This window comes from Neolamprologus brichardi, chromosome 16, assembly GCF_056152115.1.
Source record: "Neolamprologus brichardi isolate AB-2024 chromosome 16, ASM5615211v1, whole genome shotgun sequence".
NCBI lineage: Eukaryota > Metazoa > Chordata > Actinopteri > Cichliformes > Cichlidae > Neolamprologus > Neolamprologus brichardi.
The window spans coordinates 11186835-11208495 of record NC_142119.1 but is presented as its reverse complement, the minus strand read 5'-3'; the positions used below and the strand labels follow the sequence as shown (position 1 = coordinate 11208495).

General features: G+C 40.1%; 1 protein-coding gene across 7 annotated transcripts in view; it reads left to right on the top strand.

Annotated features, from left to right (window-relative positions):
• Positions 1-21661, top strand: part of lrch1 (leucine-rich repeats and calponin homology (CH) domain containing 1) — a 94653-nt gene that overhangs the window by 50887 nt on the left and 22105 nt on the right. For 2 of the 7 annotated variants that reach the window (XM_006806392.3, XM_006806389.3), the window contains exons 7-16: positions 6689-6776; positions 7765-7867; positions 9467-9576; positions 10238-10308; positions 10653-10739; positions 10998-11072; positions 12084-12120; positions 12865-12981; positions 14602-14674; positions 16140-16262. In XM_006806392.3, coding sequence (XP_006806455.1) covers positions 6689-6776; positions 7765-7867; positions 9467-9576; positions 10238-10308; positions 10653-10739; positions 10998-11072; positions 12084-12120; positions 12865-12981; positions 14602-14674; positions 16140-16262 — 884 coding nt within the window. The remainder of the gene's footprint in view (positions 1-6688; positions 6777-7764; positions 7868-9466; positions 9577-10237; positions 10309-10652; positions 10740-10997; positions 11073-12083; positions 12121-12864; positions 12982-14601; positions 14675-16139; positions 16263-21661) is intronic. The other 5 variants (XM_006806394.3, XM_006806391.3, XM_035914630.2 and 2 more) reach the window with 4 other exon arrangements.

Sequence of the window (21661 nt, the reverse complement as noted above, 5' to 3'; positions counted from 1 at the left end):
ATCCTTTCTCCGGCTCCCGGCTGGGTAGCAGTGACAGACTGCCATCATACTGAAAAGTTTGTCCAAAATCTCATCACCGGTGTGTGAGATGTTCTCTGTGACTGATGAATAAAGGAATGGGGAGTGAATACAGGAAGAAAACATTTAAGTAGACAAAGGAATGAAAGACTACAATCCTTGAATGATGACACCTAGTAAGGACATACAAAAAAAAGACTGCACATATCTGAGGGACAAAAGAAAGACTTGTTGAAACAGTCAGAGAAATGGGTTGATGGACTGGAAGTGATACAAAGAAAAGAAAAAGACGTGAGCTAAACAGAGTGTATAACAATACAAAAATCAAGCAATGTAAAAAGAAAAATTGACAGATGAAACAATGGTAGGAATACAAACTAACAAACAAACAACCCCTGCAGTGCTGGCCACCTATAAACAGCCACATCTTTTGCACAGTGCCACTAATACTCATGGCAGCACAGGAACAAGCTCTGAGCACAAGATCCATATTACACCAGGTAAGACCTCAGGTGCAGGCTGTGTAAAGATACCCCTGAGACAATCCAGCACATAACAGCAGGTTGCAGCATGCTATCAGGCAGAACATACATAGAACGCCATAACCAAGTGGCCAACATAGTATACAGAAACATCTGTGCCAAGTATGGCCTGGAGATCTCGAGGTCAAAATGGGAGACGCTCCCTAGGGTGGTCGAAAAATGACCAAGCTAAGATCCTGTGGGACTTGCAGATACAGAAGGGCAAAATGGTGATGGCTAACCAACCGGACATAGTAGTGGTGGACAAGCAGAGGAAGACAGCTGTAGAAGATGTGGAGGATGAAGGTAACGGTGGTCCCAGTGGTAATCATAGCACTAGGTGCGGTGACTCCCAAGCTAGGCGAGTGGCTCCAGCAGGTCCCGGGAACAACATCTGAGATCTCTGTCCAGAAGAGTGCAGTCCTAGGAACACCAAAGATACTGGACCCTCAAGCTGCCAGGCCTCTGGCAGAGGACAGTTTTGCCTGGTTACGCAAATTAGCGTTAAGGCCTTTACACACAGTTTCGAACTTATATACACAGTGAAAGCGTTGTTTCTTTTGTGAGAAAATTCATCTTTTGAAAAAATGCAATGTGGAAAAAATGAAGTTAACATCAAGCGATGATGAGCTGGTCCTGATGTTTCTAAACAAGAAAAGGAAGAAACAGAGATTCTGGGTTCATCCGGTTCTCACGGGGCAGCAGCAGCAAGGAGAATTTCATGGTTTGATCCAGGACTTGAAGTTTTGTCATGACCGCTTTCATACATATTTTAGGATGTTGGTGGCACAGTTTGAACTCTTGTTGGCAGAGTAGGGAACAACATCTGAGGAGGCAGAGAAATCATGTCAGACAGCTGATTGCCCCAGAATCTAGCTGTGTGTTTGAGGTAAAACTGTATTATGAAACTGGAACAGTACTCACATCTACAGAGTACAGCATAGAATGAATTTATGTCATTTCATTCATCCTCCAATCCAAAGTCGGGGGATTACCAAAAGCTTTAGGATTAAGGACTTCTAGTTTGTCTAACCCAAGCGATGTAATGTCAAAAAGCGAAGGAATAAAGAATAAAATATTTAAAAAGCTGGTGGGCAACTGGTGAGGGTTGGAGGAAAGTACAGTAAAAACAGAAATACATAGGAAATAAAAATCCTGCCTCTTCAGGTCCTTCAACACTCAGCTTCAGCTGAGTTGATGTCCGCCCACATGAAACTCTCCCAGCATGTGGGCAACAGTTTCTGTTCTTCTGTAGTTCACACAGACTCTACACTTACATGTAAATCAGGTTTTCCTTTAGCTTTCATTCTTGTTTATGCTTTTGTCACTTGTCTTCTTGATTTCTTTGATTAAATAAACTCCACATGACACACAAGATAAAAGCATCAGCAACATCCAGGGTATGAAGGGCTGACCTAGAGGGAGCGCTGATATTGTGTGGATATAGAGTCCATACATATAAAACGCCAGAACAGAAATCAGACTGACAAACTACAGCACTGCAACAGGTCTACTTTCTCTTTCTCTGACGGTTAGTAATTTTCAGATTGGTTTTAAGCTCATCATTTGTTGCAGCTGTCATGCTTTGCTGTTTGGCAGATTTTCCCCCCATTTTATTTCTGCTGTAAAGACGTTGGGAAAAACTCTTTAATGCCATGAAGTTGAGGATTCTGACTTGTCTGTCTATGGGAATTAATTTGTGTGGTGGGGTGTGGTCTGCGGTGCCGTGCAGGGAGGGCGGACGCACCTGCACAGCATCCTTAATCACGCCCACCTAGTTAAAAACACGGGGACTCAGGGTTTGTGTGTGGTGTGATGTTAGATCAATACAATGGCTCTAGATTATGATCTTTGGTCCCTCCGTGCCTTATTCACACCACAATTTGGTTTTGGAACCACCTAAAGTGGCCACTCCAGAAATAACTACCATATATTTCGGACCGTATAAAAGGCGCACCAGATTATAAGGGGTAATAAGCAAAACAAAACAGTCAGATAAGTCGAACTTTACTCCACTTATTCTTCTTGCATTGATTCATTAATGTGGAATTCTCTCCAGCTGCTCTTTTCCCATGATGTTGCAGTATATTAATGACTAATCTGGTATTGTGGATGGATTTTCTCAGTTGTTCTCCTGACTGAAGTTTTGTCCGTTTGTAGCATCCTGCCATGTGATTGCATTTGTCCCTAACCATCAGGAACCCTCACGTTAACTTTTATAGAGTGGAAAAATGTTAGTGTTCATCCTCCAGCTTCACCGTGTTTATATTATACTAACATAGCTGTGTCGCTAGTGATCATGTAGCACATCATTATATACCAGCTAGCCCAACTTCAATAACCCTACAAATGTCACTGCTGTTTAGTTTTCTGTCTTCATTTATGTTGGAAGTGATAGCAGAGCAGTATGTTTGAATTTTTTCAGAAATCTCTCAGTCAGAACATGCTATATCATGTTTAGGTGGAAACTAGCGAGCGAACTTCCTGCTAACTTTTAACTCCGTTAAGTTTAATAAATTCTATTTGGATGTTCATGGATGATTGGATGTTTTAACTTAATTGTTATACCTGGTAAAACAGCAACACTGATCATTTTATTAAAGATGAAAGAATTTAGAATTTAGTTTTTAACTCTCATTGATGCTGCAGTGTTCGTTTAACTTTGGGACCTGAAGTAGACTGAGTTTAGGACCCAGATTACTCTGCGAGGCTCCTGATAGCTGGTAATGCTTCGACAATCCATCAAGTGGTGCAGCTTCATAGTTTACCAAAGTAATACTAAAACATTTTTTGGCAGATTTTTGAGCGCTGTGTACTACATAAAATCGGTTTGAGGTCAGTAAGCACAACCAGAATTCATACATAAGGCGCACTGTCAGTTTTTGAGAAAATTAAAGGTTTTTAAGTGCGCCTTATAGTGCGGCGCCTTATAGTCTCCCCCCCCCCCCCCCCCAAAACCCAGTAAGTTGCTTATTGGTTTATACATTAAAATGTCAGTTTTTGGCTCCATATATTTTCAATTAATACCAGCAAACAGCACCGTCTGCTGATTGGCATTCCATCGATAATCGATCGCATTTAGATTCAAGACAGAGTTGGTGACGTCACTGATTTTATGGGAAATGAACTGGTACTTATAGTGGTTTTTGATTGGCTGTGTTTTCCATGCAGGGTTACTGAAATTAGACCAATCCCTGACTTTGACAAGCTATGATTCTGAAAGACGGATATCCTGAAGTTCAACTTCATATTTATTTTAACAGAAATCTTCTATTCCTGCTCTATGATTTCTTGTTAGTCGTCTTCTGTCATCCTCAAATGCTTCCGATTCTTTTTTCGTCTTTCACTGAAACATTATTACAAGCCATCACTCTGAATTTGTTGTTTCTCAGCTTTGTTTTTCATAAACATGCAATGCCACTTTTACTCAAAAAAAAAAAAAAGGCTGTGGATAATAAATTAGTATGCTTCTGTGAGGTGCAGTCGTTTGCCGTCTCACTCCAGAGGAAGCTGAGAACAGAGTGATGCTATTTTTAAAACCCCATTAATACGATGACCTTAAACAGAGCTAGATAAAAATGAAACCCAGCATGGCTCAGTTTATGGTTTACCAAATGAAGAAAGAGTGCCCTGCCAAAGTAAAACAACACAGTCCAAGTTCCAGATCTGCTCACAGCATTTGCTTATGGCGGCATATTTTTTTGGCTATTACACAAGTTTTAGTCTTTTAGTGACATGATGAGGATGTCAGGGGGTCAGAGGTCACAGAGAGATGGATGAACCCTCATTTGTCTCAGACTTTAAGTGACCTGTGTGGGCTATTATGAAGCAACTGCACTTGTAGAATCATGATCAAGGAGATGAGATGAGAGGAGCGGCACTGTTGCTCACAGAAGGGTTATTAGAAAATGCAGTGTGTGCGTGCATGTGCGTGCATGTGCGTGCATGTGTGTGTGAGCAATTCCAGCGCCTCATTATTGTTCAGTTGCTTGGAGACTGCCACAGGCCAGTGTTCACACGGCCAATTAAAGTTCCCCAGATGCCCTTGTATTTGACTCCTGTGTGTTTTCTAAAACACTGATTTTTAAAACCTTTTTTCAGATCTTCCCTTGATCAAATAGAGATGTTTTATCATAAGAGAACAAATAGAATATTTGTTCTATTATGAATAAATAATAAACATAATAGAATTTATTTGATAATGCTTTAGATTTAAATATTATACAGAGTATGACAGGTCAGTTTGTTTAAGAAAAGTCTTACAGAAAAAGTTGATTTAAACTGTATTTGAAGGCTTACACCTTATTATCATTATTATTCTAACTATCATATTAACCACTCAATGAGCTTCTTTATTGTTTAATATTATTTTAGGCTTCCTTTTTCTGATCGCATCAAGTCGTTCTATTCATAGGCCAGAAAAAAATCACTTAACTGTCTAAGTATTAATGTAAAACATTAAGGAAGCTATGACTTTAAATCAATGAAGGATTAAGTATAGGAACTTCATGCCATCCACGGGGCTTAATAGAAAGCTTGGCAGTGAAAAAACATGTGACATTGGATTGTTTAAGGTCCTAAATTACATTTTGCGTCCTAAGGTTCAGAAACTTTGTACATAAGTTTTTACCCCTCAGCTGTAAAAAGCTGATGGAGTATTCTTGTCACTCCACCGGGCAGGCCGGGCGGGCAGAGTGAAAACCTAACCTAAATTTGTGAATGAGATAACTTGAGAATGAGGCTGTGTAGGAGCTTCAGATTGATACCATAGGTGTGTCTACAAAAAACATCTTGAACACGTTTGAATTCCAAAGTTCAAGTTTTATTGAAATCTTGTGAACCCGAGACCTCCAGAATGAGCTTCAAATCAATAACATAGGCACGTGTACAAATCATCTCAGACTACTCTGAATCTCTGTGACATGAACCTAAAGTGAAAGGTCAAAGTTCAAGTTTTCTGAAAATCTTGTGAATGCAATAACTCGAGAAGAAGGTAATGTAGGATTTTCAAACTGATGCCATAGGGGTGTCTACATAGCAGGCTGAGCCGTACTACTGGTGGTTCAGATGGGTCTCTCTTTAGTCCTGTCACCTCAAGAATTTCTCCTCATTACACATTTGGCTGTCTTTACATGTGTAAAGTTAAAGAATGCTGAGGAGATGCATAAGCTATGAAAAATACTAAATAAATTCCTGAAGAATACTTCAGGCCTGGGAGAGGGTACATGCAGACATGCAGTACAGTGATGGAAGTGAGGATGATGAAGGTGTCATGGTCCGTGGTCCTGTGTGTGGAATGTGTGATGCGCGGGTAGCCACACCCCCAGGCTGGGCCATCATTGGCACACCTGCTCTCCATCGGGGTGATTACCTGAAGAGCTACTTAACCCGGCGCTGACGGATGCTCCACGCCAGTTCGTTAATCACCTCTCTGTGGTAACTAGACTCCCGCGAAAGCGTTGCATTCATATCTTGTTGGAGCTGCATTAAATCTGCCTACTTGTGTCTAGGTTTTGATCCGGCGTTCAGCATCTGCCACCTGCCTGTCCTCCTGCTCAATTGGATCACCCGGTACATCATCTGGCCCATCCACTACCTCCACGGATTTCCTTCTCACGGACTTCCCTCCCGAGCTCCCACGGTCCCGATTCCGGCTTCCATTGTTTCCCCGGGTTTTTTAGTTCCTCGTTTTGCTCCTTTGGTTTTGCCGGGTCGCCTTTTGTTGTTATAATAAAGTGTCATTTTCTGCTAGCGCTTGAGTCTGCGTTTGGATCCTTTTGTGCACGCGCGCTGCGGCGCATGACAGAAGGCTTTACTTTGTTTGCTGTGGTCTGTGTATTTCGGTTGTAGGTTTCATTTTTAAATGTCGATTGCAGTGACGTTAAAAAAGGTTTTGTTTAACCGGCTTACACCTGTAGATGCCCTGAAACTTTCATGACAGCAGTTAAAGGTTAAATCGAAACAGCCAATCAGAATTTACACAGCAGTGTGAACGCAGCATGAGAAACAGAGAGGGGAGGGGGAGCATTCTCTCTCTATCTCCCTCTCTGTGTCATTGTGGCTCTCTTGCTCTTTGTCTCGCCTGTGCATACACACACACACACACACACCTGCCTCCTGTGTGTGTGACCTGTGTTTTGTGTCTGCAGTGTGGAAGACATGGAGCAGCAGAAGAAGCAGGACAGTGACTCAGGAGTCGGCAGCGACAACGGAGACAAGAGACTGTCTGCTACTGAGGTGTGTGTGTGTGTGTCTCTGCATCTGTGTGTCTGTGTGTGTGGGGGGGATTTTGTACATTTGTACCAATATGACTGTAACATGTTCAAATATAGGTGTATAGTTATGTGTGTGTGTGTGTGTGTGTATCCATGCACAAATATGCGTTAGACATGTACTTAATACACTCATCTTTGCTCCTTTAATCCTCATTTTTCTAATCACACCAGCTCATCTTTTTTTCCTCTGTAAGTCGGTGTATCTGAGTGAGTGCGATGACATTAAAAGACCGACCCGTTTAGACGTCACTCACTTTTTCTGCAAATTGTTATTTCTTTTGTGGACTTGTGAGCAAATGATTGTGAAAAAAGGCAAAAAATGAATTGTTACATTTAACAGTAAATTGTTAAAGAGCATTATTTAAGATGAATTAATACAAAGTTGAAAAAAATGACAAATAACTGAAAATTTTAATATTTGACTTTGAATTTGAGATTCTTCTGGATTTGGTCTTGAAATGAAATACTGTTAGAGCGGAGGCACTTTGGCCTCATCTTGTAATTAGGGGCAACTTAACATTTAGTTGAAGTTATTTTCTTCATTTGAACTGATAAGCTAAAAGTTTTTCTGTCTCTCGTAGTGTTTATCCGTGCAGTGCAGAGGAATTTTGTAGGATTCTGTAAACTGACGTCACGTCGCATCAGTGGGAGTCAGAGCTCTCCTTTTCATTTTAGAATGAACACATTTTTTCTTTGTTACTAATTCACATTTTTGGTCATTGTTGAGATAGAAAGCTGTTCAAGGCAGCAGCCAGCTCCAGGTCTGTGAAACTGAAATTATAAACTCTAATTTGCAACTGATATGCTTTTCCTGACCCAAAACTACGAGAAAAGTAATAAACTACAACTGAGAACTTTTACATTTTTAACACTCATCAGTTGTTGTGTTCTTGTGTTGAGGTTCTCACAGTTTTGTTTCAGCGCTGAAGCCGTTTCATTGTTTGTTTCAGCCGTCAGATGAAGACAGTCTGAGCCTTAATGTGCCAATGAGTCACATCACAGAGGAGGGAATCGGCAAAGACGACTCGAGTGAACACATCAGCTCTCTGACAGGTACACACACACACACACACACACACACACACACAGAGTGGCCAGCATGTGGCGATGGTAGACAAACTGTATTATGCTATCTATTGTCACCTGGTTAAACTCTCTGGACAGCCCGGATTCATGTGAATGAATAGTGTGTGCACGTGCGCTCTTATTACTCATGCTTTGGGAGCATAAACATCATCTGGACTTGACTCTGTTGAGAAAAAAGCATAACCAATTTGAGAATGCACATTGAGTGATTCAGTCAATGATTATGGAAAAGAGGAAAGAGTGAAGTAATCAACAGACTTGCACAATTATTATTATTTATTTTACTGTTGTTCATGCAGCATGAAGCAGTGCTCAGCACCATCTACAAGTCAGAAGATCCCGTACGAGCCCTGCCATGCGATGTGGTTCAGCAGTGTACAAACTGAGGGTTTAGTAGTTTTGCTTTTCTAACCTGTCAGCTGTGTGTCTAAAAGTATCTGGGCTGTTGAACTCTATTAAAGAACAGCAGCAGCTCCCCAGACACAGTTTAAATAGACTTCAATCAGCCTTAATTAGGTTAGAGCTGATGGAGGGTCACATTTACTGAACGAGATGAGTGAAAAGAGGGCCGTCTAGGTTATATTTCCAAACAAATCCTGAATCCTGGCGTCACAAAGATGTTTTACATATTATATATTTGACAAATGTGTTGTTTTTAAAATAGCAGCAAGCTCCTGCTGTGGTTTTTATTATTTATCACCAATTTTCTTGTAAAAGTTTAGAAAATGAATGAAATTTAAACAAAACACACAAAAAAAAAATCTCAAAGGTTTTAAGAGCTGACTTAAGGGCTGACTCACGCACCTGACCTGCTTTCCTCCAATCACTTCTCCTGCACATTCTGCCACTCGACATCTGTCTTGGCAACGGCTCCGGGCAGATATTTGGACAGTTCTTTTGAAATCCTTGTCTAAGTGCAAGGAGAGACAGCCATAACATGAAGTAGTGGTTCAAAGGTTTGGCGGCTTTGTCCCCAAACAAGGTTAAAGTAGCTTTCTTTTTCCTCAATTTATACTTCTGTAGTGCATGCACACAGTTTCACCCATAGGACTGAACACGTTCTGTGCCAATTTATGTGATGGAGATGTGCCTGCTGACACTCATAAATATGTTTCAGCTGTTGATTGGCTGTTTGGGGCTTTGAGGCTTGGTGCCAAATTTTTGCCATAATTTTTTTTCAGGATTCTTCAGTTCTGCTTATTTCCTCCATTCTTAGTGTCTAGCTAGTTGTGACTGGTGAGCTGTGATCAGACTGTGTTTGTATCTGCGTTTTATTTCTTGCACATTGATAATAACTTTGACATTTTTAAAAAGTGAATCTGTTTGAATGAGTGTAAACACAGACAAAAACTGTGCTGCGTTATGCATGACTGACTAAAATGGATGGAGCTGTGAAGTCCCTTTATAACTTTGGTTATACAGGTAATTAGAATCCTTCGTGGGTTCACTTTCATGGGAGTTGTGCTTTTGTGCCCATATTTTTCATATTCTGTCAAACCTGTGGTGCAGAATTCTACACCCTACACTACAGCTTAATACTGAGAGTTCATGTTTCCTTCATTTCAGCAGACCCAAACTCTGACTCGGTGCAGCTGATTGAGGAGAGCCCTACGGAAGCCCTGAGAGACCAGAACAGAGACTCTTCTCTCAGCACTCGCTTCATCAACTACATCAAGGCAAGAGCTCATGTTGTGTTGCGTCTGCACACCTCTGAGTGCTTCAGTTAAAAATTGATGCAGTAAATGGTTCACTTCATGCATAATGCCTCCCTCTGATTGAGGTTATGTAAAACTATTATGTTCACTGGGTTACTTTATTCCAGCATTAGTTAGGCTGCCTGTCGTTTTAGGCTCATGTGGTTTGTTTAAATGGAGCCTGCAGCATAAACTGTCACTTTATGTTAATCTCAATTAAAATTCCTTTTAGACTTAAATGTTTTACTTGAATTGTCATGAAGAGAGCCAGCTCTACTTAGTATTGGAGTTCATCCATTTTTTAGCTTATTCCAAGTTAAAAGTACAAACTGGTTTCACATCATCAAAACTCAGTTTTTACCTCTGCCGATGTTATTCTCCAGTTGCACATTGCTTCTAGTCATTGAATTGGCCGTGAACTCCTCTGTATACCAAAGTATTCTACAGTCAAATTGCAGAATAAAGACTTGCTGTTAGAAAAGAGTAAGAAACAAGAAAAGCATAAAGAATGGAAGGAATGGATGAAGAAAAAGGACTCTGTTTTCTAATTGTACAGAGGAGAAAGTGGTAACGTCTCTGAGCCGGACTGTGGATCATGTGATTTCTGCAGCTGTTGCTGATTTGCGTACGCTTGTCTTTGCAGGGTAGGACGGCAGCAGACTTCGACGAGCCCCTCAGGATAGAAGAAGACTCTCACTGGTCAACACAACAAACGTAAGTTCATGAGCATAGTGTCGTTTCGATTTCCACTTTATGACTCATGTTTTGTTTCTCCTCATTTATTGGTAGATTATTGTATTGTTTGTCATAATTAGATATTTTTCTTCTACTTTTATTAGCACATGTTATTCAGTATCTGTTTGCAGCATCATTCAAAATCAGTAGTGATTTTTTTTTTTTGTGTGTGTGTGTTTCTTTCTGTTGATTGATGACAATTTAGAATCTACAAGTATCCTCTGAGATTTTACCAGCTGTGATTTTATGATATGGCACCATCATCACCCGTGTAAATACACTGTACATATACATGACTCTCATTTCTATCTTTGTGGCTGCAGGTCAAAAGTCACAGGGGGCACAGAGCTCCACATCGACATGATCAACCAGCTAAAAGAGGCTGTGGAACTGCTGCAAGACCCCAGCAGGTGAAAAACATCAACAGCTGAGTATTAGTTAGAGCTAAGTGATAACCACAGTGAGTCTTTAAGAGTATCCATAGTCTTTGTTTCCCTTTGCTGAGTAATAATTCATATCTGCAGCACTATGTTACCACTGCTGAACTTACTTGATGGCTAAACTATGAGAGAATTAAACTTGACTGAAGTCATGTTTTTGTTTTTTGTTTGTTTTTCTCATTTGTAAGCCAGCACTCTGTGGCATTACTATTGTGTTTTGTGCATCAGGGTGAACACAGAGGAAGATTTGTCTGGAGTCCAGCTCTATCCAGTGGAGATGGTCACAGTGGACGAGTCACTCAAGTAAGATTCCATGAATCTGCGTTTAAGACTACTTGTATTATGACTGTGGAAAAGGTTTTGGCCTGATGGACTGAGGGGAGAAATGTTTTTGTGTTAAAAATCTTTTTTTTTTTTAGTTCCGAAAGCATTCTACCTCTATTTAATTCAGTTCGGTTTTATTTATATAGCAGCAAACCACAACAACAGCTGCCTCTAGGTGCTTTATTTTATAAGGTGGAGATCCTACGACAATACAGAGAAAACCCCAAACAACAGATGACCCCCTATGAGAAAGGGCTTTGATATAAAACAGGAAGCAAACCTCCGGCAGAACCAGGCTCGGGGAGGGGAGCCATTGGGGTGAGGGGAGGGAGATGGGACCAAGACACGCTGTGGAAGAGAGCAACAGATTAATGATGAGTAATGATTGAATGAAGAGTGGTGTATGAACACAACAAAAAATCCATCAGTGTGTCTTGTATGTCAGACTTGATTACTCTGTATCATCTTCTCTGTCAGCCCACAGTCAGTGACAGCTATCATTTTATTAACGTTCAATCGATAGCCTCAATTTTTGTAAGTAAATATTCTAGATATGATCAGAAAATCCTGCAAGTTGAACTGGGCTAATTAAACAGGACCAACTATCTCACAATTTTGAGTTTGAATTGAATTCATTCATTTAAAAGGAACAGTGTATATTAGTGAACATATTAATCTTAATATGGCAGAATTAGCAAAAAAGGCTACTTTTCATCTGTAGTCGTTTGCTGTAAATGGGCTGGAAAAAATGGCTATTACAAAGAATTCATCCTGCATCTTTGTAGAAGACAGTTCAATGCCATCTTGTTCCTAAGATGCTTCTAAACCTAAATTCTGAAAATCATAAAATAAATGTCTTCTCTTGTATTTGGGCCAATATGGTCGTTCCTGAAGATAAATGTAGTTCTGATTCTGTACACTGTTTTATGTAGGGTTATGGTAAAGTAGATCACTTGCCCTTATTTTCCTTCTTTTTTTTTTCCTCCTTAGCGGGCAGGACAGTGATGACGGCGCCACAACACCAAAGGTACAGTATGAGCTCTTTACAGCTCTTTACCTCTAACACACACACATGGCATACATGTTTCTTAGTTTCTTAGGACTTCCAGGTTGGTTCAAACTCCAGTTTGTTGGCCAGTAATTTATAATAAAATAGCAACATTCACTGTGTCTGAAGAGTTCTGCTAAAACTTGGATTTTGAGCTTTTTGTTTTGTTTTTGGTTTTTTGTTGGATTTCTGGGTCAGCAGGTGGCAGTGATTTTTATTAATGAGAACTTTCGGGAAATGCCTGCTGGCTCTTCTCTTTGACAAAAGCACCAGAGGAAGTTTCAACAGATGAAAATGTTATTTTGGTATAAACATTTTAGAGGAAAGAATTGGTACTTGCAGCCAAATAATGTTCAAACTCTCCTTCATTTTTCCTTCATGATCCTTGAGCCATCCAAGCAGAACATGTAGGGTCATTTAGAGGGCTAAAGACCCCCTAATATACTGAAGGCATAACTATAGTATACTATGTGATATATATATAGAGAGAGACTAGAAATGAAGAAACCTTTTTCTGGCCTTTTCTTATAGTATTTCAAGTCCTATCCACTACCACTGGGTGGTCCAGTTTGCAAAGACACCTCTCTCTTATCTAAAAAATGTATTAATGACTGGTAGAGCTCAGCAGGTGGAAAAGTGTTGTGCATTCCTAGATAAGTAAAACCTGTAGGTATGCTAGTAACAGAAAATACTTACAGCTGAAACCTTTGATGCGTCCTGTAGCAGCACATGGATGAAGGTGGCTGTGAGTTCCAGAAGAAGAGACAGATGATTCTAGAAAAGGCCAGGTTTGAAGCCCAGCTTGCGTGCCGCGAGTATGAGTGGCATATGTCGATCAAGGTAAACGTAGCACCAGACCTCTGGATGTAGTCTCTGTCCTCCGAGTGAGCTGTCTACGGTCGTGCTTCGCAGTGATCCAACGGTCGTGTGTCTGTTTGCTGTGTTAGCTGCCGATCACACCTCTCTGAGCTTTTCACGTGTCGCATTTCATCCAGCAGCCTGATCCACGTGTGAACAGAGAGGGAACGTGTTTCTCTGTTGCTACATGCGAGTCTCAATCTTTCACCAGTTACTCACAGGCTTTCTTGGGAAATTACTAACTGGCTAAACTGAAGGTGGGTTTACTGAAAGCCTTTGTAGTGGACAGTAGAAAAACAAGTGGCTGGTGTTTTCTCTCTCCCATGTTTGTGTGCAACATTCATCTGCTGAAGTGGCTGTGTGACTTGAGGTCTCTGTGTTTTGTTTGTTTTATAAAAACACTGTTTCAGGGTTATTTTTGTAATTTCATGAACTATATATTATGATGTTTACTATTTATTGGATTAACACCAAAACTTTATTTTTTTATATTTTTGTACTACCTTTATTTATTTCTGTGTTAAAGCATCGGTTAAAACATCCAATGCTTAAAACAGTAATACCAGAATTTGTCTTTCTATTGCTTTTTTCCTTTTTCTTTCTATTATTGTAGGGTCTTTACAATAAAGTGCCTTGAGGCAGCCGTTGTTGTAATTTAACAATGGTTACAAATAAAAAAATTTGAATTCAATTAAAAAATTGAATATATTTCTGTTGTAAAACATACCATATTTCCTCAAATTAGATTAGGAATGATAGGTTTCTGTATGGAAGACACTGAATTGAATGTACCTTTAAGTTTATGTTACATGGGGTGTTTTGGGCAAGGTCTGTTTACATTTGCAAAACTTATGGATGTTGTCTAAAATGTTATCCTGTTTTGTCACAATTAATTGTTCTTTGTTTTCTCCATTATGTTAACATGTTTTCTTGTGTTTAGCTAGCTAACTTAATGTTTACAATAGCAAACCTGTGACACTATGAGTGCAGTGGGTTTCTGCTTTGATGGTCATCACTCTTTGTACAGGGCTGTAAGCAGCATTGTATTTAGAACAAATGGAAATCAAAGAAGATATATATTGCAGTGTGTTCTGCATATATTTTAAACTGCTGTTGTTCACATAAGAAATGCAAATTCAGATCAGATGTTATTACCAGGTGAAAATATGGAAGACGAAGTAAAATCCACGTAGGACTTTTTTAAAATAAAAATAAAGCAGTCTTTGGAAAAGAATGTGTTCCTCTCCAATTTTGTTGAATTACACATCTCTGGAGTGTTGGTGCTGATACTAAGCTAGTCTGCTGTATCTGTGTTTCTGCTTGCCATATGAGTTGAGTGATGGTTGAAGGCAGAGGAGGTAGGAACTGAGTGGAGTGTTCTGAGTTCAACTTTAGGTCACTGAGCTCCTGTTAGTCTGCACAGGTTCATCACAGGAGTGAATGTGTTTCTGTGTACTTTATCTCTCTCTGTGGAGTCATTCATAAGTCTGTGCCATTGAAAACTGCACATGAAGCACAGGATCAAGAGTGTCCAGCATTTTTTCATTAAATTGACTAAAATAGGACTGACTTTAATTTTTGTTTCCATTTCTGTTGTTGTAGCGAAATGACAGATCTCCAGTGAGCGGACCTCCATCCTTCTCCAGCCCACCCTTTGGACTGAAACCTCGTTCGGGTGAGTCAGCTGAGATAGTGGACCAGGTTAACTGGAGTACCAGATGTACAGGTTAACAAATTGTTTTTTTTTTTTCTGGACAGAGTATACTTTCAGTTACCGCACTGTGATGATTTAATGGCATTTACAATGCTGGTTGCTGAAAAAAAAAATGCACAGTCTGAGTATATGATGAACACCTGATTTTGACATGAGCTCTGTTGCTCTAGTCATACAGTTTGTAGCTTATGTAGTTTTAATTTAAGCTTAGCCTAGAGCTCAACATTGTAATTGATATAATCCACATTGGTTAAACAAGAGGGTAGGAAATTGTCTTTCTTTTACATGGCTTTATATGGCTTTAAAAACCCTAAAAGCAAAACTTTCTACAGGTGGGTGAAAAAGCAAACGCACTTAATTATTTTTCTTCTAAGGCCCTAAAAGGGTGTCAGCTTTAATACACTGCTGGAAATGTCATCATAATGTTGGTCCTGGATAAACATTAAAACTGACATTGTTTGAGCGTTCAGCTAATGCTTTGAAGAACTCTTGCTCACAAACCAACATGTATACCTAAATTTGACTAACAGCAAACCTAATTTGGTAATATATTTATTATTTTGTATAAATTAACAACTTGAAATTCTTACCATTTGTTCCAGAATCTTATACAGAGTCTTATACAAACTAAGGCATTTTTCCCGAACATTGCAATGCTATGAGATCATAACAATGTGACTGGTCAGTTGAAATGTTGATCCTGGACAAACAATATTGAACAACACCAACACGGGCATATCAGATACACCGCTGGAAACCCTGAACTTAGTCATTAGCTTAACGCGAAGCAGCAGCAGTCATGTTGTGGCAGCTTGTGGCCCCTGCTCATCAGCTTTATTTGCAGAATGATAGAAAGCTTCTGCCTCATGCTTTATTATAGTTGGCAACCATCCAGCTTTTGTTTGCTGTTACCAGTGTGAAATGATGCTAACCGCTAATGAAGCTAACATGATGCTAACAGCATGTGAGAGTGATTTGTAATGTGAAATGCCACTAATCTTTATTTTGTTTTGTGCCGTTTTGTTTTGTGTCTTGTCATCTCATTCTGTTTCTTTGCTTCACCTTTTTTACCTTTTCTGATTTATTTTTTTGTTTGTTTTTTGCCTTTTTTGTGGCACTTTCATTTCTCCTGCATGACCTTTGATGTTAAAAATCACATAAACACTCATTTAATCTGACCTGCCTGCATTTTTGAATCAATACCTGCTTCATTGATTCCTGAAAACTAATTCACACTTTCTCCTGGTGATTTTTGCTGTTTTTCGGGGTGTGTTTTTTGTGGAATGAACTTTGCCTTGCTGTACTTGGTTCACCTTGATGCTCACCCTACCACCACCACCTCCTCCAACTACCTTCCTTGCACTACACACACCCCCCACCTCCTGCGTCTCTGAACACTTCCCACTTCCCACCTGCCTGGTTGTAGCTCCACCCTCGCTGCCCTGCTCGCCCCCGCCTTCCTGTCTCGACCCCTCCCTCCTCCCACAGGCCTCGCCCCTCCATAGAGATACACCTCGTAGCCATGACGACGGAGGCAATCACAACCGGGGTAGGTCCCGCTTTATCTGCTAATTGGCCAGATGACACACATCTGGGCTGAGCTGTCTGCTGACAAACCCTGGGTAGGGACCGTTTTCTCTTCAAAGCCAGAAAAGCCTGTCATTACTGGTCTTTAACTTTAAAGGTGGTCTTTAAATGTGTTTTAAAAAACAAAAAAACATTTTGAATTTAGTCTTTTGTCTGTTGTTTTTCTGTTCATTAGTCCACAACTTGTTTACCATCCTATGTTATATCATATCATTTTATTTAACACCAGCAGCACTCACAAAAAGTGACCGTATCAGAATTGGTTTTCAGAGTCATTGCTAAGACAGCTGTCATAGCCCCCCTGTCCTGAAAAGGATAAGCAAAGAGGATTGCTAATTAATTAATTAACTAATTAATTAAGGTTATATCATTGGGAATTACTGATCTATACCAGGTTTAATTTCAGAGTTCCAGGAACAGAGCCATTAAAAATGAAAAACCAACCTGATTTGAATTTGGGCGATCTCCTCTCGCAGTCACCTCCAGTGCACGTAAAGGAACCATTTCCAGCACAGCTGCTCTTATTCTATCACTCCATGGAAACCCCATTATGACTATATAACTGTCAACTCTGACTTCACCACAGCCTTCAAACTTTCACAGCCATGAGTGCACACATCAGCTTCTCTCTATCTGAACAGTGTTGCTATAGTTTTGTATTTTTCATTACCTTTTTCAATTTTAGGTTTTCTTTTAGTTTAGTTTAGTTAGGTTCAGTTTTAGTTTTTAGTTGTAACAAGGCTTTATATTTGTCAGAATAAGCATTATTGATACACATGTGAAGGTCCTTTAATCCCAGTCATGACATTCACAGCCTGGTTGTGCTGACAAAAAAGACTAAAACTAAAGGGAATTCCAGGATATTTTTGTATTTTTCTGTACTGTTTTTCTTTTCTAAGTTGTGCTTTTTACATTTTTTATTTTTATTTCAAACCAAAATGTTTTCCCCACTGAGCTTTTAGTGCAATAATATAAGGGTGACCGTTTTAGCACACTGGAGGCTATCGAGGAGGCGCATCGCAGGTTGCAGAGAGATATTGAAAAACAGCGGCTGTGCTGTGGAAGCCATCCAGGCATGAAGACAATGGTGTTGAATGAGAGATCGGGTATGGTTTTTTATTTTTGATGAAGGAAATCTCGGAACAGATTGTTCTCAATCTAGCTGTGATCCTTGATAATGCTCTGAGTCTTACGTTGTTCTTAGTGGCAGGAAGGCTCTTGCCAGCGATGTTCTCTGCTGCCTCCACCACTCTCTGTAGCTGTTGGCATAGCAACTCTCACTGTGGGACTGTGTACCCCCCTTAATGTTGCTTCCTGTAGTTCTCACTTCTCAGTCCAGTGTACCGGCTCAAATTTGGGGGGAAAAAGTCTCAGCTATTTGGCAAATAACTGACAATATATTTATTAGTTTTAAACAAGTTTTTGATTTGTTCTTTCTCAAATATTTGTGTGGTCTGATAAATTTCTTGAGCACAGTACCTCAAAAAAAGTATTTGCCTGTTGTACCTGCAGAAATATGTCACAAATAATTTTATAATCTTTTCGAGTTAGCCTGAGTGGCGATTGTAAAAGGAGTAAAGGAGCTGTGGCCTCCTTCAGTTTTCCTCCTCAGTTAAAGAACAAGCAGTAATGTCTGATGATGTGGTGTTGGGCTGTCAGCAGGCATCTGAACGTGCAGACATTTAAGCTGCAAACAAGCTGAGTTTTTTAAATTTTATTTATTTTTTAATCTTGACGACAGCATTTTGGACAACCTTTTGACACAGAGGGTCTGAGTTGGTGTTCACCTGTGGTTTTAAGAAACTTTATTGCCATCTCATCAAGCTGCGACTCACTGGCTCCTCTCGTTAGTGCGAATGGGGACAGCTGCTTCCTTTCCTTTGAAATTCTGTCACAGCTTTCTCTTCATTCCTCTCGTCCACTGCCACTGTGTGTTTCTTTGCCTCAGACCACATGTTAGGGTGTTTCAGATTAGCGGCTCTGCATGCACGCGCGCGGGCATACGTTTGTGTGTCGAAACAGCAGACTGTGATCAAAGACGAGCTTCACCGCACTCTGCTTTCATCTCCAGCTGTTCCCGTGTGTGTGTGGTGGCTGTGGACTAGCAGGCGCACGTGGTAGAAGTTAGAGCTGATGTCATGATTTGTGCGTGCGACTGCAGCTGGCTTGTGTGATCTAGAAGGTCTGAAATTTACATTTCTAAGAAAATAGCTATTGTAACAAACCAAGTGTTTTGTTGCTTCTATATAAGTGAGTGTGTTCTAATGACTGAGAATCATCAAATGCAGCTTGCTGATTCAAAGGAAAACCCCAGTGCCTTACAAACTGGGGTCTAGTAGTCTGACACCTTTGGCTCCACAGTGCAGGAACCACATGTGATCCACAGGTGGCTAACCTGGGGGGAAATTTGCCCACATGGGAGAAATGTGAGATTACGCAATATGCACAACCCCGCAGTTCACTCACAGGTACCCACTGTTTGCCTGAACATGCATGTTTGCTGGACTGAGTTTGATCTGGCAGAGCTTCTTGTCAGGCATACATAGCTTCCCCAGTCCTCAGTGCTTTCATAAATGCTGAATGAGGTTGATTTTTGTGGAGGAAAGTCCATGATGGTCAGCGCAGACTTTTTGACTCTAACATAAATGTTTGTAGAAGTAGTCTGCATGCCTAGGTGTTCAATTCTCTATACCTGAGGCCATGCAAGTGATTGGAACGCCTGAATTCAGTGGTTTGAATGGGTGAGTGTAAGTTCTTGCACTGTAGTGTATAATATAGTGTATCTTGGCAAAGCTGTCTGCTCTGCTGCATATGCACTGAGCTGGGCACACTGAGTAAACCTGTTACTGGTGGACCTTACATCTTACTGAAGTTGTCCTTCTTGCACTTGAGCAAAATGAAAAAAAATGTTGTTATTAGGTTTTTTTTTTTTTTAATGCGTTAATACAAATACTTCTGTTCTCATACTTCACTCCAGAAGGAACAGTTCTGTTTTGTGTCGGCTTTCTCGTGACACTGCCTGCATGTGTTGTGAGTTAAAATGTCTTAAGTCTTACCATTACATGGCTTGCAGCATCAGAGACCGTATTAGGAAAGTCTGATACACACACGCATACAATTGGAGATGTATGCGTGTGTGCATGTATGAAGTATCAATGAGTCTGGGTTTCGTGTGCGTCTATTTTCGGTTCCTATATTTTAAGCGTCAGATAATGGTCCCTAAAGGGGTATCCTACTTCCACTGGAATAGAGTCCAAGATAGTAGATGGATCACAGCCGTGTCATATTTTGTTTATCTTCATCAGCACCAGTTTCAACTGCAGACCACAAAGTGTGGACATGTTTTGCCTGGTTGTGACTTTAGGACAGGGTTCACACTTGGATTAACAGTCAAGTTTGGCTGGGTCATTTAGCTGTAATGTTTAAGGTTAAAGGGGATGTTAAAATGCAGTGTGTTGAGGAAGGTTCTAACAGAGCTAGAAGTTATTTTTGTGCGGCCCAGAAGAGAGCTGCATTTTAGTCGTTTGGTCCATAAAAGGCTCTGATATATTGCGGCGACTCTTAGCTGTGAGCTGTTCACACACTCGCTGTAATAACTCTTGAATGTTCACAAATCTGTTACTAACCCTCAGAGACTCTTTAAACTTCACTTTCTCACCACTTTCAGTTTTTAAGTCTGACTCATTTTCATTTCACTCTTGTAACATTTTACATGTGTTTCCCTTTTCTGCCCTCGCTATATAAAAAACGCTTCAAGTGTACTGATGCTGAACTTAAAAATACAGTGATTCGGTCTGTTGATGCTTACTTTCACACTGTAAGCTATCTGACTCGCGTCTTTGAGCTGCTGCGCTCCCAGTGTTTGCTGTTGTAAGGAGAGCATCATTAGTTATCTTTCAGTGGCTTCCTGAAACTCTTTTTGAAGCACAACATTTCTACACGAGCCCCTTATGTGTAAGCGTGATAAGATCGTGACTAATGGTCCGTAATGGGTTCAGGCCTCAGGGAGAATGACATCATGCTCCCATCGTCAGTGCGCCTGACCTCATTAGTGACCAATCATCACCTTGTGTGAGTGACTTCAAGTGCAGATGCATGCACAGACTGCATGTGATCAGTCTTTGAATACTTGTCTTTTTAAACATGTGACTACTATCATTTTTTTGTGCTAGTTTTAAAAATGGTTATGTAAACCATCAGAATCCATAAAAAATTATCAAAGGACATTTGGATTACTTGATGGAATTTACTGCAGGTTACACTAAAACATGTTTTGTTGCAAATGTTTATTTTTCTTCCTCTTTATACATATGAAAATGACTTCTGATCTCATTTACACTGACTGAGGCAAAATGGAAAAGTGTTGTATGGTCAGACAAATCAAAAGTGGAACTAAAGAGGAGAGGAACCATCCGACTTGTTATCAGCAGTCAGTTCACAGGTGCGCATTTCTAATGGTACGATAGCAGCAGAAATGTATATACAGGTTTTAGAGCAACACGTGCTCCCATCCAGACGACACCAGTGTCAGCAAAGTCCTTCATATTTCAGCAAGACAATGCTAAACTGGAAGTATTACAGTAGCATGGCTTCATAGTAGAGGATCTTTCACCAATTACAATCTTTCCACACATTCTGAAATGTAAAATACAGCAAAGAAGCTGTTTAGCAGCTACACTCCTGTATCAGTCAGTCCAGCAGCTGCTCTCCTCAGTTCCCCAAATTTTATGGACTGTTGCTAAAATATGATGTTACTACATATATGATGTAAATTGAGATGCTACAGTGCGGTAAACCCAACGTTTTTGAGACCTGTTGCTGCCATCATATTCAAATTGAGCTAAAATATTTTTTCTGTGTTATGCTATAAATAAAAGGATTTATGAGATTTGCATATATTTGCATTGTTTTAATGTACATTTTGTACAGCGTCCCATCTTCTTTGGAATCGGGTTTATGTAAGCAAAGGCCAGGAGCGTTTAATCAATTGTAATTAAAAAGGCAATCAGCCAGTCTTTGATAGTATACTAACCTGATTGAATACCTTCAGATGTGAACAGTTACTGTGTGACAGCCTGTTATATCAGCTCCTGCTGTTTTTTTTTTTTTAAGGATTCAATCATCCAAAGTCAATATTCATTGCTTTTTGTGTTTATCCTTGGAAAATGTGGTTACCTTTGCTTTTCAAGTCTTGTCTTGTCAAGCCTGCGTGTGGCTTTTTCATCTCATTTTACTCTCATTATTGGAGAATTGGCCTCAGTTCTACTGCCTGTCTACTTCATAACATGTGTGTGCTTTAGTGTGAAAGTGTACAGTAGAAACGTCAGCTCACCAGCTTCAGCCTGAACCAACACACTGTTT